Source organism: Chamaea fasciata, unplaced genomic scaffold (genome assembly GCF_029207755.1).
Source record: "Chamaea fasciata isolate MVZ Bird 193981 ecotype frontalis unplaced genomic scaffold, bChaFas1.0.hap1 SCAF_1, whole genome shotgun sequence".
Classification (NCBI taxonomy): Eukaryota; Metazoa; Chordata; class Aves; order Passeriformes; family Sylviidae; genus Chamaea; species Chamaea fasciata.
The window spans coordinates 11326964-11345560 of record NW_027094086.1 but is presented as its reverse complement, the minus strand read 5'-3'; the positions used below and the strand labels follow the sequence as shown (position 1 = coordinate 11345560).

The 18597-nt window shown below is 39.6% G+C and overlaps 1 protein-coding gene across 2 annotated transcripts in view; it reads left to right on the top strand.

The window, feature by feature from the left end:
- NSMCE2 (NSE2 (MMS21) homolog, SMC5-SMC6 complex SUMO ligase) overlaps window positions 1–12733 on the top strand; it is a 126736-nt gene extending 114003 nt beyond the window's left edge. For both annotated transcript variants that reach the window (XM_066176103.1, XM_066176112.1), the window contains exons 5-7: window positions 8623–8708; window positions 9044–9150; window positions 12318–12733. In XM_066176103.1, the coding sequence (XP_066032200.1) occupies window positions 8623–8708; window positions 9044–9150; window positions 12318–12438 (314 nt within the window). In that variant the 3' untranslated portion in view covers window positions 12439–12733. The remainder of the gene's footprint in view (window positions 1–8622; window positions 8709–9043; window positions 9151–12317) is intronic.
- The last annotated feature ends 5864 nt before the right edge of the window (window positions 12734–18597 follow it).

Below are 18597 nucleotides of genomic sequence, written 5' to 3'. Positions count from 1 at the left end.
AGGACTGTGGGCTGGTAACCAAGGCAGGAGCAGAGCAGGAGATGCAGCCCCAAGCAAGTACCCCGCCAGTGTCTGAAGCAGTGACAGTCCATCCCAGAGGCATTCCAGGCAGCGCAAAGCTGCAGAATTCAGAACAACTGGATTGGTAAAGTTTATACACAAAATACAGGAAAAAAAAATTTCTATTAAAAAACTTGGAAGATGAACACAACTTCTCTTTATATCTATGCTAATAATAAAGCTCAAAAGGTTATGTGGATATATATAGTGCTTCACTGCACATTGAATTATATTCACTTGATGTTACATTCTAAAATTAAGTAAATTGATTCTGAAAGAAGGTAAGAATTTTAGAAAGCATTGTGAAGTATTGAAATGCATCACTTAGAAGAGAATTGCAAATGCTGTCTTCATTAAGACCAATTTTAAAATAAAATATAGCACCTTAAATTTCTTTCAAGTGCTTCAAAATTTAGAGGGTGGAAAAAAGGGTAGTTTGTTCCCACCATTTTGTTTTCACATTTTCGTATTTGTATTCATGTCTTTAGTCAAGAGCAATATTTTACATCAATCTTCTGGTAAAGAGAAGCACATCTGTTCTCCCCTCCTTCCTTTGGGTGAAAGGGGTAATGGAGCTGGTTTTCTGTACTATAAATCTGCCCATTCTCAAAGTTGACAGATTGTTCTCTCCTGTGCTTTCTCTGCAGTTTCAGAGCTGTGGAGTCTGTGTCATTCTTGCCAATCACAAAATCAACAGGTTAGTGTTCAGGGATTAGAGCTTCATCCCTCTCACAGTATAGTTTATAAATATTCCTACCTGTGCCCCCAACACATGACAAACTCCATGTCTCTGTATTCACAGCTCTCCTGGCACCAGGGCACATTATTCTAAGGTGTTTTCAGAGAGCTGTTTAGAACAGGAAAACAGTGAAGTCTTTGTCAAAAAGTCTTGTGAGGGGAATGTAAAGAGGCAGATTGAAATGGTAATATGAGTGATAATTTTCTAGGGGTATGATCATTTGGTGTAGCTGGGGGTTTTCTGCTCATCGGTTCCATAGCAGCCTGTTTGTTGGATGAACTGCTAGGGACCACTGCTGCCTGGTCTGCTTGCCCCATTACTGCTCTTTTTGTTTTCTGTCCCTTACCCTGGAACAGTCCTGTTCAGGAGCATATTCTGGCAGAAGCTGAAGATCCGTCATCAGTTCATCTTTTCAGAAGGCAATGTGTACAAGAATGCACAAAGGCAAAGTGACTCCCAGCCACAGGGGTTACAAGATACATGATGATACCTTTTGTTGACAGATGTCATAGACATTTTTTCTGCTTGTAGAGAATATTTACAATTAATTTTTCTGAGAAAATAGGAGTTAAATTTACAGAATAGACCATCCAGAAGCTGCTGGGGATTTTTGCAAAAATGAATGGGACTCCCCTCTGCTGTCTATACCAACAGATGTCCTCTCACTACTTTAGCCCAGGATTAACAGTGCCTTCCTTAAGTCCAGTGTGGAAGTGGATTAGGCTAAACAGCCAAAAGGCACACCTAGTACAGAATAGGAGTGTCCACACTGAGTTAGTGCCAAGTAGTTAATGCATTCTGTATTCACACCCTCACTTATTTTGCAACAACTTCCCTGTGTAGGCAAGCCCTACATGTTCATGTCATTTGATGGTTAGCATTGCATCAGTGACATTCCAGATTCTGACCACAACGTTAGTAATGGAAAGTGGTTCATCTTCTAATGAAATGGTAGGCTTGCTTTTTTTTTTTCCTAGTTGCATCTTTTGCAACTTTTTCTTTCATGTGCCTGGAGTGTTTTTCTTCATTTTTTTAAATGTGTGTGATACTCTTCTCATCTCTGATACATGAAATGATGCTCTCTAAGCATAGCAATTGCCTTTATACATTATACTGCATGAAGCAGTGATTGCTCAGCCTTTTTTCTTCTGAAGAGCAGGAGAAAGCCCAAGTAATAAAAATGTTCTTTACATATATTTGCAATTTAATAGCTTGTGTCTGATATATTTTTTCCTCCTAAGATATTCCAGTTTTCATGCTTTGCTCATACTGTGGGATCCTTAATGCTTGTGCTCCATTGTCACATGCCTGGCATGCATTCATGTAGACCTAGAGTTTCCTGGTCATTTAAGCAGTCTGTTTATCAGTTTGGTTTATTTTCAGCAGGTCTCTGGTACTTACCCTGCTTCTTAAGTTTACATGTCATTGTGGGTGATGGTAGTTAAGATGGAAAAATATGACCACCCTAGATTTTCCAGAAATAGTAGCTCGTCTGAGCTTACTGATGAGCCTCCATGACATCTTTTTAGGTAATCTTCATCTGCCCCAGCAGCTTCTTCAGATCACGTCCAGACAGCAGCAATGAGGAAACTGCAGTTTAAAATGTCATCCAAGGACTTTGAAGTGTGCATTTCTCGTGTTTCTTTGCAATAACAGAAGGAGCAAGAAAGCTGCCTCTGTGTTTGCCTACCAAATTGTTTGAGTTGTGTGGTTTATAATCAAAGATATCCTTTCTGTTCTACAGACACAGTTCCCACTGTACAACAGTCTGAATTTCCCAAAATCTAAAGGCAAAGTTGGTGTCTTCTCACTTTGATTAGTGTGTGAGTTGAAGGATTCGCAGGGTTTTCTGGAGTGGTTGTTTTTTGGTTTTTTTTTCCCCTAGGATTTGTAGTCACATTTTATTATTAATATATTAAACAGCAAATTGTATCTAGCTGCAAGTGTCTTTCAGTCTCCTTCATTTACATTATTTCTGTAAGAGTTGTCCAGTAACGTTTCCATCAAATCAGTTTCCCTTCATTTAAAGGCCATTCTGGAAAACTGGCATCAAGCAGCTCTACCCAGTAGTGAAAGGGTAAAATGGGAACAATAATTTCATATAGAATAATGTATTTTAAAAGACCTGTAGCTTAGTGGAACAAAATACTGTAAAATATATAAGTGCTGTGAATTTCATGGCATTAAAGGAATTTTTAGAGGATTGATGTTTAGTGCAAGTACGATCCTTTCCTTCCCCACTATTACATAAAGGAACTAAAAATTTGCTAATACATTAATCTAATTTGTATTTCAGACTCCAGGAAAATAAGAATAGCTTATATTTACAGGATTGTCATTTTATTTTGGATTGACCAAATGCACCTCTATGTGCTTTTTACACAAGCATCTGTCAAACAGGGCACATACAAAGCACTTGGCAGTAAATTACCAGCAAGTTGCTTGGCCTGGGCAGGAGCAAGTAAATTTGCAGTTGCAATCTGGAGGAACGTGTTAGAGGCCACCTTCCTTAGATCAACTTTGTATTGCAACACCAGCGAGTAATCAAATTGTAATGTACTTCAATGCAAAGCCTAGTTTGGCTTGGTTGGAAAATTAAACTATCGCATGCCTCTGGCAAAAAGCACAAAGCCTTTGAACTGTTTGACTGCAGCTGTAGCTTGCACACCTTATTTTCCCTCTTAAAAATCAAATTAAACTGTAACCTGCAGCCTCTGTGATAATTTTCAAGGAAAATTAAACTGTTGCTAACCTTTCTAGCAAAGATAACTGTCTCTAATCAAGCTGAAAGGTCCAGGCCGAAATTCCCCTCTCCAAGTTTAGACAAATTCATTGAAGGAAAACTCCAGGGCTTATTAAGTATGAAGATATTACCTCTGACTCAGGAAGTCCTTGGCTACAAATTGCTGGAGACTGGAAGAGTTTGCCAGGAAGGTATTAATCTCTGCTTCCCCTCTTCTTTCACTCCTACAGCATTTACTGCAGATCCATCCCTCGGGAAGGACACTGGACAGTTGTTCTGGTCTGCTTGTATGAACTGAAGGCTAACCCAAATTCAGAGCAGTGATGGGCATGCTGACGCACTTTCAAACATTACTTGGTGGTCTCAGCAGTGTCAGGTCTTTCCTTTAGACTTGGCCCTGGCCCTTCTTCACCCCAGATGCCTTCTGACTCCTAGAGCACAACTCTTGGATGTGACAATGTCCTTCACCTCCCCCACCTTTCATTATTTTCTGTGCCCTGCTGGCAGGAACACTTGGCATTGACTTGTCCTCATAACATTCATGTTTTTCTTGGAGCTCTCAGAGATAGGATTTTTCCCAGCCTGGATGAGTTGCTGTTATTTCTATGGAGTCAGCGGTACAATAGACCCTCTTGGGAGCCAAGACCTTGTCTGTCTGGTGGCTCAGGCTTACAAAGACTCAATCCCACATGCTTAATGTTACCCTTTGATTCTCAGGATTAGTGTCTGACTGTGGCAGGTGAGAAGGCAGAACAGCCCAGCACAAAAGGAAAGAAATCAATTGAGTTTACATTGCAACATGTACTCACTGAGAACCAGGTTAGAGAAACAGAAACGGGGGAGAGGGCATTGCTGACACTGGAAGTAGTGAGCAGACAGCAGTCTCTTCGTCGTAGAAATAACAGTGATAGTGGAGAGGATTTTTCCTCTCATGTTTTTTTAACATGTATATTATCTATGCTTAGTATAATTCACAATCCAGCAGTTAATGTCTCTGCACTATGGTTTTCCTATTTTTAAAAGTTGGCTTAAAAGTTCTCACTCAGTCTCTCTCAGCAGAGTAAGTAAAAACTGAGCTAAGGCATGTTAGTCACAATATTATCAAGAGATGAAAGTGATAGAGATATAAATTAATACCAGCTTTTAATTAAAATTGAATAAGTAAAAAAAGAAGTTGGCGGTTGCAAAATTCATTATGATGTGTTACCAAAAATAGATACCTTTATAAGAATGCAGTTTTATTACAACAGCTGTAAACATCATTGCTGAGACAGCCAGATAGAAAATGTGTTCCTAATACTCATAACATGTTTCAGTTGGCTGGAATGGAAAACTAGAAACTGTTAAGGCACTTAATATGTGATCTCTCAGACTACCAAAATAGATGTATGCACTTCTGTTACTTAAGGCAACATCTGAATTTTGGGAACAATAACTTAGTGTTTTCTGCATCTGGTTTTACTTTGCAAGGAAAACTCAATTTTATAAAAAATACAACCTGACTTAGCTGAAATACGTATTATCCAGTGTTTTTATTTCTTTCTGCAGAATAGTCAGACTTGCAATTTATATCCTCCTAATTTTTATACATTTCATTTGGTAAAAAAATCCCTTTGACTTTAATGAAAACATCTTCCAATATGAGGCTACAGATAAAGATCTACAGTTTAGAGCATCTTACTGACCAGCTTAGGATGTATGTGTGTGTCTTGTGTAATCTCTGCAAAATTTAATGTCACTGAAAAAGTTATTTTCCTTTCTTCTCCTGTAATGTAGAACATCAAGCAATAACAACAAATATGTGGGTGGTTTATCTGATTTATGCTAATTTGCTATTGACATGCTTGAGGTATTACTTGCATCATCCCAGTCTTGCATATTTGTTTTTAAAAATATGAGCTGCTTATGAAAAAGAAATATTTTAAATAATGATTCATTTGGGCTGTGATCACCTCTTGAAGCCAGGGCCCCACTCTGATAGGCTGTATACAAAATAAGTGCAAATGAAGTGCAACCTGAAGTGTTTAAGATAAGCTTGCAGCAAGAGGACAGTTTGAATCCAAGAAGATTAATATACCCCACCTACAAGGATTAGGTCTCAACTCCTGAAATTTCAATGAGGCATCTGAATCACCTCCAAAGCCAGTATGGGAAAAGTTATTCAAGCTTGGGATTGAGTTCACATAAATTAGAAACTTGAAGCCTTGAGGGGAGGCTCAAGCACCCGTACCCAAGCTTGAGCTCATATTTTTGAACATGGATGCTTCACTAAAGTCTCCTAAATTCTTGTGTTGTTACCTAAGTAAGCATGCACAGAAGTGATGAGGGAAGTGGTGACTCTTTATCAAAGTCAGAAGGTGCTGCTCAGGTGAATACTCTTCCAGAAAAAGCCACTTACATGCCTATCTTATATTGTTGTGTTTTAGAAGTAAAGTCACTGGCACATGCCCCACATTTTAAAAATTCACCCACCTTCCTTGGCACCTACATATTGATTTTTTTTTAAAAGAATCACCTTTTGTAAGCAATCCCCTGTCCTAGATCTTGTTAATACTGATGCTTTCTAATGTCATTGACTGATGTGATGCCTTGGTACACTGGAATTACATGCCGAGTTCATGGGTTGAAACAAAGTACAACATAAAAAAAGTGATGCTTTCTACAGGAAAGATGAGAGCTGCAGTATGTCAAAATACATGAATTTAAGAACAATATGAATCTCTTGTTCTTTGTTGGCATTCCTTGTAGAAAAAAAATCATTATGATATTGAAGTAAAACAGTGCATGCCAAAGCTGTCACCTGCCAATAACTCCAATATTTCTTAGCCTTGCTGTCTTAGTGGGATTTCACCCATTGCTTTGTATTTCAAAATCTTCATTTAAAAAACCCTTTTTCCCTCCAAAAGTTGTACTTTCCTCAAATATTATGTTCTTGTGATAGAATAAGCCACATATATGAGCAATCTAAGAATAGTATGTAACAGAGGTTTTTTTCTGAAAACTGGTGACTAACACAAGTGCATTTCTGGTGTCCATACCATTGCAGTTTTGGTATTTATAGTTAGTGCCCACTTTTTCCTTCTGATTTGCAACTGTTTGCCTTTGTTAGGTGGTCAGTATCTGATGAAGGTATGTTAATATTCTTGGAAATTTAAGCCTTGAAATTATGATTGATATTGGATATTTGAGCTCCTTTTCCCCTAGAATCCACACCTGTTGACTGCATGAGACCTTAGTAGAAGACACAGAAATATCCTTGATGGTTGCCTGAGTATTCCCATGGTATTCACAGGAGTAGAATCATAACATGGTTTGGGTTGGAAGGCACCTTAAAGTTCATCTAGTTCCAACCCCAGTATCTGGGGTTAGAGCACCTGGGTCAGAAACATTCCTAAATGCTTGGAATATTAAAATGGAAAGAAGGGCAAGCTCTGTTAAGGAGAAAGGTCTGGAAATAGGCCTGGCATACCAAGAGGTGCTGTGGTAGAGTAATGGCTGCAACATCAATGCCAGAGTCTCCCAGCCAGAGCCGTGCAGGCTCACAGGGCAGCGAGCTCAGCCTAGGCTGGGTGTGAGAGGTTTTGGTTGCTCCACGGGTGATGTCTGCTGGTATCATCCGGAAGGTGATGGTATCACACAGGCATGCTGGACTGACCATAAGTTAGGAAACACTGGTCCTTAATAGATGTGGAAGACTGAATACCAGTGATGCAAAGATTAGCTGATAGTGTGCAACAGCAGCACAGGGAACCCAGGCTGAGATGCCGCAGAAGGCAAATCATGAAGTAATTCTAAACTCTCTGTGTCCACTTGTGTTTCTCACTCCTCCCCTGGAGTGCAGCTTGTGCAGCTGGAGAGAAAAATGTTCTCTTTGCTTGGGACACCTTGAGGACTGCACCCCGGGGCCCTTCTCTGCCTCTGCAATGGCATTGCAGAACTACCCCAAAGGAATGGAAAGCTATGTCAGGTGTTAAGTTTGCTGTTATTACCAGATAAGATTCAAAGATAAACAAATGCATTCAACTAAAAGCCTAGATTTACAATAACAGAGGAGGAGCTACAAGATAAAACAACATGGATGCATTTCATTAAGGCTATACTTAGTGCTCTCGCTCGCTCGCTCTCGCTCTCTCTCTCTCTCTCTATATATATATATATGTATGTATGTATGTATATATTCACACACATACATATTTGTCTCTTCCTGAGCTGCTCCTGTGTCTCAGTTTTTCAGCTTTTGACTTTGGCTAACTAACTTCTGCATGGAACACTAGTTGGTGTGCCCCTGGGTGCACAGAGTTGCTTATACTTTGCTTTCTTCTTCTGGTAAAGGTGAGGACATGCAGCTCCTCCAGCTCTAGGTGGATTTATTCTCATCTGTCTTCCCTTCATTCCCTGGCATTGGGCCATTGGGTGTTTTCTGGGAATTGTCAGTATTTCATTCTGCCACTCCTCTATAAGGATACTTCAATAACATTTCTATTGTCCATGACACTTTTTGGCTTTTGTTTTTCACTAATTATAGTCTTACCATAATACAGCAGCATCACTTTATAAATGATGCATTATGATAAACAGTACAAATTCCTTTTAAAGTGTCTACAGTATATACAGGCTATACAGCAAGCCCACTTATGACACTCAAACACAAACTGATATTGAGGGTAGGACTGCCAGATCTGCTCCACCTCATCCTTTGTTAAGTTCTGGGGACTCATCTGTGTGTTACTGGGTTTTGGTGGACTTGAATAGTGAATACCAAAGGTTTTGCATATCTTCAGGCCAGGCTGCTTTCCTTCCCAGCCTTTCTTTCTAGCATTGGCTGTAAACAGCCACACACACACTCAAAGTGGTTACAATATAAAAATCAACATTTTCTAAAAGACACTGTAGTACAGTATTTTTTGTACTGTCTTGTTCATGGAGGTGCAGAAACATGCTGTGGTATTTTAGATCTCAGTGTGAGATAGTGCTTGGCAAATGGTGGATTTTATTAGCTTATTTTAAGTTTTGGCAATCTACATTAAATAAGAAACAATTTTTTTTCTTTTTTTCCCCATTCTACTGTCTCATAAATCAGATCATGGTAATGACACCATTGAACAAATCGATGAAGATATAGCTGTGACTCGGAGCCAGATGAACTTTATTTGTCCCATTACACAGGTATGTATCACTGCTGCAGTAATTGACAGGGAAATAGTTATTCCATATTCTTCATTGGTTTGTTTATTACAAATCTGCAGTACCTGTTAAACAGCCTTATATTTAACAAGAAAATAGTGTAAATTTTAAGCATTATCAGAGAAGAGCAACACTGCTTGGGAAGAAAACGCATGTAAGCAGGAATGTAGTTTACCAAGCAGGACCTCATCCCATAATTTGACTGGAATGCCATGTATGAGTGGCAAACACACATCCTGCTATTTCACATAAAATCTCAGAAGAAGCATTTTCATGGGCATTATGAGTTCCTTTAAATCAATGTCATCTGATTACAGATGACAATGAAGAGGCCCGTGCGGAACAAAGTCTGTGGACATACTTACGAAGAAGATGCCATTCTAGAAATGATCCAGACTCAAAAGCAGAAAAAGAAGAAAGTCCGGTAAGCTAAAAAGAATGTGTGGAAAAGCTATTTGCTTTGCTGTGTAAGTGGAATTTTACTCCACTTGTCCTAGGAAATGTATTTGGATTGGAAAGGCTGCAGTAAGTAAAACCTCAGCATCTGCCCAAGTCAGAGTCTCCTATTAGTACTAGACACGTGAAGGTGCTTTTCTTTTTAATGAAAACAAGTGTAAGAAAATATTCAGGAATTGTATGGGGAAGTTACAGCTACTTGTAGCTGCACAACAGAAGTTAAGAGATTTTGTATAGCCATGACCCACAAAGAGAGACCTCAGTTTCCTAAAATTTAGTTGCTGATTTGTTCTCACTGCTTCTGTAGCAAGTCTTGAAGTAAATTAAAAACTATTTTCCTCCGTGCACCTTCTTTTGCAGTTACATTCCAATACAGCTGAGAAATATCAAAACAACTGAGTGTTAAAGTGAGAAATATTAAACCACAACATTTTAGATAGGACAGAATTTATGAATGAGATCAGATAATGCAATGCAATTCCTACCATGATGCAGTTAAATAATTCTTCCCTTATATCACCAAAATAGTCTGTCACTTTTCCACATGGGACATACTCTTTTGAATGAAAAGATGTAGCAGTTGAATTTTTAAATCTCAAATTCTCTGCAGTAAATTTGAAAATGAGAATGATTTTAAGAAGAAAAAAAAAGAAAAGAGGCTTGAACACTAATACATTTTGGAGCAAGCTGAGAGGACATATCATCTCATCATTGGTTTCACATCTGTTTTAACTCCATTTATGCTTGACTCTCCCGTTCTGGGGTGATGACTTTATGGAAACTTACCAGTTGTGGACTTCTTAATAAACATGCTGTTTACTCAGGAAGGTCTGTCAGAGACCAGCAACCTGATTTTCCTGAAGATAATGCCACAGGCAGCTTATTTCCTCCATCTGTTGCTCTGGCATTTCTGTTGGGCTCTACACAGTCCTCCATAGGGGTTACAAAGGTGGAGCTGGAGTTTTTATTCCATGCTCCTCTTCTGCTACAGGAAAGCTCTGCTATAAAACCAAGAATTAGTTGGGATGCGCAGCCACTATCTCAGTGTCTAAAGAGCTTGAAGAACAAGATGGAAGTACCTTGCTTGTGTTACGAAGTCTAGGGAAAAATCTGGAATGGGTGCAATATACTGGGAATAACAACAAAACCAGCAACATGGATGGGCAGAAACTTGGCCGGAAAAATGAACAGGAATTGGGAAATAGCTCTCAAGTTGGAGGAAAGCATTTTTTCTGGAGGATAGGGAGAGGCTAAAAGCATGTGCCCAACAGCCCAATGACAAGAATACCTTCTCTGATACTGAATTTAGGATGTTTGTATCTAAATATTTCTCTGTGTTCTTAAATCCATCAGAATAATGTCAATTTAGGAGAAATTGTTGTAGTAGATCAAAGTTTCAGCTCTGCTGAAAAACAAATAGGGTCACATGATTGAATTTTATTTTACCTTTTAAGAAATGGAAGACTAGAGAAACTCTGGAGTTAAAAAAATCATATCAGATGTACACCACCTAGCTTTAAAAGCGACCTTATACCAAAACTGAAATTATTTGTGCAGTCTGAATACTGGCAGTTCTTAATATTGAGCTTTTAGCTTGCAGCTTTACCATTTTTACAGCAGGTATTCCAGTGCTAGAAAAGCACACACACAGCAATGCCACAGCTTCACTGTAACTAAAGTAAGAAGGACTCCTTGGTTTTCTCTGCCCAGTCTGACCAGCCTGCTGTAATTTTAAACTTCCTCTTGAAAATGCAGGTACTTTGAAAACCCATCATCAGCTGTGGTGGGAAGACAGGCCAGCTGTTGCAAGTTCCCTGTTTCAGTATCCTAATCTCATGGTGTGGCTCCTGGGCTGGGCTGCTGCCAGGGGTCTTCCTGTGGGAGCAGGTGTCCTGGCAGAGCAGGGCATGACTACAGGATCCTCTCTATCCTGACTCTGGAATGAGAGCTGTTGCTCACTCTGGAGACACAGAGTGGCTGTTTCCTTACAAGCACTTCCCACTTTGAATGCACGGGATCCCTTCAGTGCCCTTGGCAGTGCAGTGCCTGCCTGCCAGCCCTTCAGCTGACGTACACACAGCCCCGTGCTGACAGACTTGTCACACACTCCTTGAGGCAACTCTTACGTCTCTTGGTTTGCTCACTATTTTCCACTGCCTGGAAGGACATACTAATACTTTATGCTTACAGGAAATGTGGGAAGCTTTCTGAACACTTGTTATTCATTAATCTGGCAAGCTATTGCTGTATTAAGGTGATAAATGGGAAAACTGAGGCACAGAGCAATTAAATGACTGATCTATGACAAACACAGTACAAATCTGGACAAATCTGCAGTAAAAGTTGTGAGTACTGAGTGTAAATAAGTTCAGCACCTCAGACAGAAGTTACTCTAAGAGAGGAAAAATTCAGTTAAAGTGTTACTTCTGACTATAGGTACCATCTGTGTATGTTTGGGCCACCACCAAACGAAAATGACCTTTGGTTCCTAAATATATTTCACCCCACTGTCTTTATCTGGCTGTTTAAAGTAGTTGTAAGACATTTTGTATCTGATTATCATCTAGAGGCTGTTAATTTTACCCCATTTCTCCTTTCTGAGCTTTCACAGCTCATAAAAGGTCAGGTTGATTTTTACATCAACTAGATAGTCCACTGATTCACCAGTCACTCGTGACAAGACTCCCTTGCTTTTATTTGTTTCCCTAGAAAATAATTTCCCCACTTATCTGCCAGTGAAGATTATACTTCTCCACTGCAGATTAGTAAGGTAAGAAGTATTTACCTGCAGTTTGTTAGAGAGAGAAAGCAACACAGAAAGGCGTCCAAGTGCTGATATTGCTGATGAAAGCAGCTTGTGTGCTTGAAGCAAGAGAATGATCTACAGGTGAAAGGCTCCATCTCTCACTGTGCTCCTTCTTTCCTTCCTTCAGCTGATGATTCCCACCAGTTGAGATAGATCTGTTTTTTTTCCCACATAGAGCTGGTGAAGAGGACAAGAGGTAACAAGGAACTGACAGAAAGAGTGAATCCCAGATTAAAAAAAAAAAAAAGCTAGCAGATGCTATGCAAAAGCCTATATCTGACAAGTACAATTCTTCCAATTTAATGGAGTCTCTCTTTTCTTTCTAACAGATGCCCTAAAATGGGCTGTAGCCATGTTGATGTAAAAGGATCAGATCTTGTACCAGATGAAGCACTTAAAAGAGTGATTGACAGTCAGAATAAACAAAGCTGGTCAACCATGGACACATGAGCTGGATATGCTACTGCCACAAAGAAAATTTGTTATTAGAGGTCTTGTGAGATAAGTTGATGATTCTAAATAGGTTGTATAACTGATTGTTATTTGTTAAGTGTTTCATTTATAGGTAAATCATTGTTAAATGTTTCATTTATAGCCAAAGTTGAAGGTCTCTGCTGTCACTGAATACATTTTTTGAACTCAGGAATATAAGGAATTGCAGTTAAACTTGTTTGGGTTTTTCCTACTTTCCTGAATTTCTAAAAGCTTACATTTGGTAAATAAAGCATGTTTTGCAGCATTTAAACTTCCTTGTCAGCGTGCTAATTTCTTCAGTGTATTAGAGATGCAGATCCTGCCAACATGCAATAATGAGTGTTTTGCTCTATATTGCAGATGGTTCTGTTACTGTCTCTGTAACTACTGGGAACGCTTGGAGTTCTGAGCACTGTGACCAAGGATTTTCAGTGCTTGGGACCATGCCTGTGTTTTAACAAACCTCGGAGATGAATTTTCAGAAAGTTTTGCACACTTATACTTTCTTTGTGGCACAGAGGAAAACCACTCAGCTTTGAGGATCTTGGCCATTTTTTTTATAATTTTTGAACTCTCTGTCCTGACTTCTGCTTTTCTTTTGAAATTCAGAAGCATTTAATTCAGGCCTTTTGCATTTGGGAGTCCCAGAAGGCTTTACTTTAATATTGTAGGCCAGAAGACTACAATTATTTACAGAGGTATTCCAATAACTAAATTTTAGGTAGTACAAATATATTGTAACCATATGCCTTGGATTGAAAAGCAGTTAATCTCATTTTATATAAGCTTCAACTATCTATGCTTTTGGGCACAGATCCATAAAGAACTTAAACTTTGTCACACTATTTATTGCCTAAATTGATCTGAACACATCGGGCAGATAAGCCATATATATGCATGAGTTAGAAATAGCCAGAGGTAAAAGGAGCTGCCTTGGCAGTCAGATGGCAATTATGTCTTGGCATATGTAAGCAGAAAATACAGGTTTCTTTGAGCTTTGGGATCCTTAGTGGGCTAGATGGTATTTTCCTGTGTAATTTTTCTGAATTTACAGTCTGACGTTTCATGTAAAATGTAGCTGAGGTACTCATATGCTAAGGTTTTCACTCTGGGTTACTGTTTGCTAACAGCTCACCTTTCATAGACCATTATTAACCCCAATTGCGCTTAAGAGCACAAACCACTTCAAGCTGAAAATTGTTATTTTGTAATTGAAGAATATTAATCTGCAAGCTGATTTCATAGCTGAAAAAGAGAACTGAGCCATTATTATTTGCACTGGGCTTTTGTGTTCAAAACACTTCATGGGAATTGGCTGGCTAATTTTCATTATGTGGTCTAACCCCCGAGGTCCATCTTTTCCCAACTCCGCAGTGAGCGTGGGTGCTTCTGCCACGGAAGCCCAGCTGAAATAGCTGAAAGGGACTGGGGGGTGGTTGAGCAGTATGTACTTGTTTGTATTTTTATGTGTACAATCAGATCCCTTTTAAGATACCTCAGGGCTCAAACCTATAGTTTTTAAGGTGGATCACTGATTTTCAGTTAAATACCACAAGGGAGGATGTTAGTAATAGAAAAAAAAATACAAAACAAAAACAAACAGGGAGGGGGAGGGAATGTCCATTTTGTTTCATCTTTAAGTTTGTGGTTAAATTTATTCTTGAACCATTTCTAAGCAGAACAGTCAGAAACAGAAACTTGCATTGGTTAAATAAGCTTTGCAGTTTCTGGCAGAGGTGCATTGTCCTCTTGGATCTAATTCAATCCCTAGTGATAACCAGCCTCCCAAATTTTCAAATGCAAAGATGTACATACATTTTCCATGGCCACAAGTGTTGCAGCTCAAATTTAGTTTGTGTAGGTGTCTGGGTTGCTTGAGTGTGCCTTCCAATAACACATAACATTATAAATGGTAAATTATACCCAGATTCCTACCAACAAACCGGTGGCAGCAGGTTTGTTTTGCTACCTGTGGCATTTGTACCAGTATAGCCTTGGATTGCTGCAGTTCCTGATATGGTTCGTTGCCCTCATGTTCCAATGAGTAATGCTGGGAGGGAGATTGCTGTCTTGGTTACACCTTGTTGTCCTACGTGAAAAAGAGGCTTGACCCATCACAGGGCTGCACTCAGCCTCTGTTAGCTAATCCACAGGTAATAAGGTGAACTGTCTGCTTAGGATGATGCAGCTGGGAGAAAAAAAAAAAAAACAAATCTTAAGCAACACTTTAAATGAAAAGAACAAATTGTCACTTATGGCCACTCTAAGAGGAAGCGTTTTTTTGGATGTTCATATTCCTGCTTCAAAATACATCATCTTCCTTCTCTCCTTTGCTAGCCTGAGCCAGGCAGTGTCAGTGAATCAGAGAACCTGAACAGCAAGTGAAGTGCAGCCTAAGTTCCGAAATCCTTCTTGGTTTCACCTGAAAGAAATGGACTGATTTTTGGCAGCACTCACCTGCTTAGCTTTAATAACAATCACATCTGAGGTGAATAGGCATGTGGATTTAAACAGTGGTAGGTTTCTTTTGTTTATCAGCAGAGGTTCCTCTTTTAAAATATGGCCATGTTATCCAGAAAAAGATGGATAGTTGTTCCCTTGTATCAGGGTTGCTGGTGAAAGTACCTGAGTCCCATTAGAATCAGATGCACCACACAGATTCAAGTGCTAGAATAAACTGCCTGTATTTACTGAAATCAATGAAGTTCTCACCAAAACATATGGCATTTCTTATTTTAAACTATAACATAGCATCCAAGGAATCCTAGTATGATGAACGGTATTTTTTTTTTCTTTGAACATGAAACTTGAGCCATCCTGTTGATTTTGTCATGGCTAGTTCTCTCTTGCTGCTTCTTACAAGTAATTTTCCTCCTTAAATTGAAAGATTCCAGGGTTGGCCATCAGCATCCATTGCAGCTGGCACTTAACTGGGTGGAAGGACAGACTCACCTTGGCAACTGGGGAAGGCTCCTGAGCCTGTCAGCTCACCTGGTGCAAGATAAAACCACTACTGATTCACTGGGGTGGCTGCAGTTAATGGCAGCTCTTCACCCTTTCATTTGCAAAGTTCGGGGTTTGTTGTGCAGTTGTGGTGTCTGTTCTCATGTGTCCCACGTTCCCACTAAACTCCACTCTGGAAAGAAATAGCTTGAAAGAGTTAAAGAATAAAAATAAGTGCCTGTGATGAATAAGCTGTATGATCTGTATGATTCACAGAAGTGGAAACTCAACAGCAGTTAAACCTTCAAATCTTAATCTGCTTTGGCTATAAGATATCATATGTAAACAGGCATATGTTAACAGTTCACAGGGTAATTTGTGTCTCATTGTCTGACGTCAGGAATTTTGCAATGATATTTTTAAAAAGAAATTCAGAGGTCAGCTGTTGTTTTTTTTTTTTTCTTTTTCCGTAAGGTGTGCTTTACAAATGCAGCAAACCTCACTGTAGCTGAGAAGGATCTGTCACTGAAAACTGGTGAGAATCTGCCTCTGCTAGAGAAGTTCCACGTAGTATTTTGAGGGATTAAAGAAATGTCTAGGCAAATACTGAATTAAAGAAAAGGCAAGAGAGATCCACATACAGCAGCTTTCAGTTGTACCCTGAGGCACAAGGCATTAACACAGCTCGATCTCTCACTTGAACAGATTCTTCCTGTGAATTCTCCATTTTACAGCTAGAGAGTCTGAAGTTTTCAAATCAGTGAAGCCATGACGAATAAAGATAAAAACTAATCAGGTGCATCTCATGGAAGATTTGGCACACTTCTGCTAAAAGGAATGTACATTCCTCTGAATCAAGGACATATTCATCATTACTGCTCTGGAGCTGTGATCTTATTCATTCTAGAAGAATCAAAAAGACTAAGTCAGTGCTCCCTTGAGAAATACCCGGAGCAAAAGCAGGGGCTGCAGGAAGTGATACTGATGACTCAACAGCCCAGGCCAACACACTGCCTTATTTTAGACAATGTCCTCTTGGATACTCATGTTTCCTCATGAGTGGCTGATGACAAAGGTCTTACCTACCTGTGGTCACAAGTACTTTATGACATTTTTCTCAAGTATTGTGGCCAGAGCTAGCTTAGAATTTACTGTGCAACTTTATTAAGTTTCACTGCCGTACCTATCAAGTGAATCTTAATCTTCACCTTCATTAAAAATCTTCATGTATGGATCCTGCTGTGTCCATTAACTAAACATTTGCCTAATTGATAGTGCTCTGTTACACAGTGAAGAAGATGCACTTACTTAGAAAAGGGCTTTCTGGAGTGGAAAATGTTAGAATATCCCAAGGTTGGGTCTTCCTTTCTGTTACTACGGCCAAAGCCTTAAGCTGATGGTACCTCACTACAGGTACAGACTAGTGTTGACTGCAAATTCCAGGTCATCCACAAATAATAATTTATTTGCTGGTCATAAAGTACTTATTGTTAATACACAATATTTCAAACACCTGACGTGGTCACAGAATGCTCAGAGGAGAATCCTGTGTGTAGGTGCCAGCAGATTCTAGGCTCCCAGCCAGTAACTATAAAGAGCAAAAACATTAGATTGATTATTAAGCAAGTAAAATTCTGGAATGGGTGTACATCATCCAGAAGATACCCATGTATGTGCTTAGCCTCTTGATGCATGAATAATCCCAGTGACTTGACAGGACTGCAGCAGTGTGCAGAAAACACAGTGTGTTTCATCATTTCAAAGCACTGGAGAAAAGGCTGTGGTGGGCTGAGAAGAGAGCGTGCCTCTCTTGCTTGTTCTGATGTTAGTCCAGACCCAAAGACAGAGCCTGAAAGCATGCACATGAATTGAATTGCATGGGAAGCTTACCAAAGGAAGTGTTTGCTTGTAAACTTAGAATGAATAGGATCTTCTCTGACCGCAAGGGAAACGGAGACACTCATTCACTGTCTGCTTGTGCAATCAACTTCTGAAGTAAAAACAGGATTTGAGGTCTAAAACCTGAACCTTCACACGTCTTTCAGGCAACAGAAGAAGCCTTCATGCTCTTCAGTTAGCAAAGGAACAAAGTCTGGAGGGGCTGCTCATAAGACTCCTTGGATTTGATAACAACAGGCTCATCAAAAGGGAATCATTGAGAGTTCCGAGCTACAGCAGCCCTAAGAGCAGCTTTTGTGTGGGCTCGAGGGGAGACATCTGAACACAATTCCACTGCACTCCTTTTGATGTCACTACGTGCTCGTTATGTGTTTTATATCTGAGCGGTGAATCTGCTGCCAAGTTCTACAGTGTCTGAGCATGGCTGTGGATTATCACAGATGCTGCTCTGCTATAAAGAACATTACTTTTAGTTCTTTATCACCTGGCCATACGACTACTCTTTGAGCTCCATCTGTGCAGGGTAAATCTAGATACCAGTAGATTATAGATGGCACGCTGGTTTTAAATTGTTGGCTTTCAATCTAGCAGTAGTTTAATTTTCATTACATAGCTTGAGCTAACTTTTAAAATAAAGATACTTACTTCTCATAGTTTACCAATAGTTTAATATTAGCCGAAATATTTCCGTGCCTTGCCTCTCTCATCCAGTAACTAAAATAAAGACCTTTTCATTTTTTCCTGTAGCAAGCAGCTAGTTTATTTATAAGTGTCCTAATCTAATAGAGATTTATTCTGTGTGTCCCATGAGACACACTGTCAAAGTTACCAGACCTGTCCCAAGCACTTGGGAAGTGGGGAGATGGTTACACAATTCTCATTGCCTCTGGCTGCTCTAGTTACAGAGATAAAGGGTCAGAGAACTGGAGCAACAGAGATAATTTTGTGAGTATCTAAGGAAAAGCAGCTGCTCAGGTGAGTGTAAGCACTGACTGAGGGCAAGACAGGTAGATGCTTGAAAACCATGCAACAAAAATTCCCTTAAATAACAGGAAAGGGAAGATCAGTGCCTGAACACCAGGAATTCTGGATTCTTCAGTCTTCATCTCACAGATGCACTAAGCTGCTTGTCTGTTTCAAAAAAGAGAAAAAATATATGAAGAGCAATATTCACCTCGCTACAGTTCTGTCAAATCTGTGCCGGGCAAGACTCTTCCCTCTGCAAGGACGTGCCCATTCTGTGATACACATCCCACAGGCTCTTTTTCTGCTGCAGTCCCACATACTTGCCTA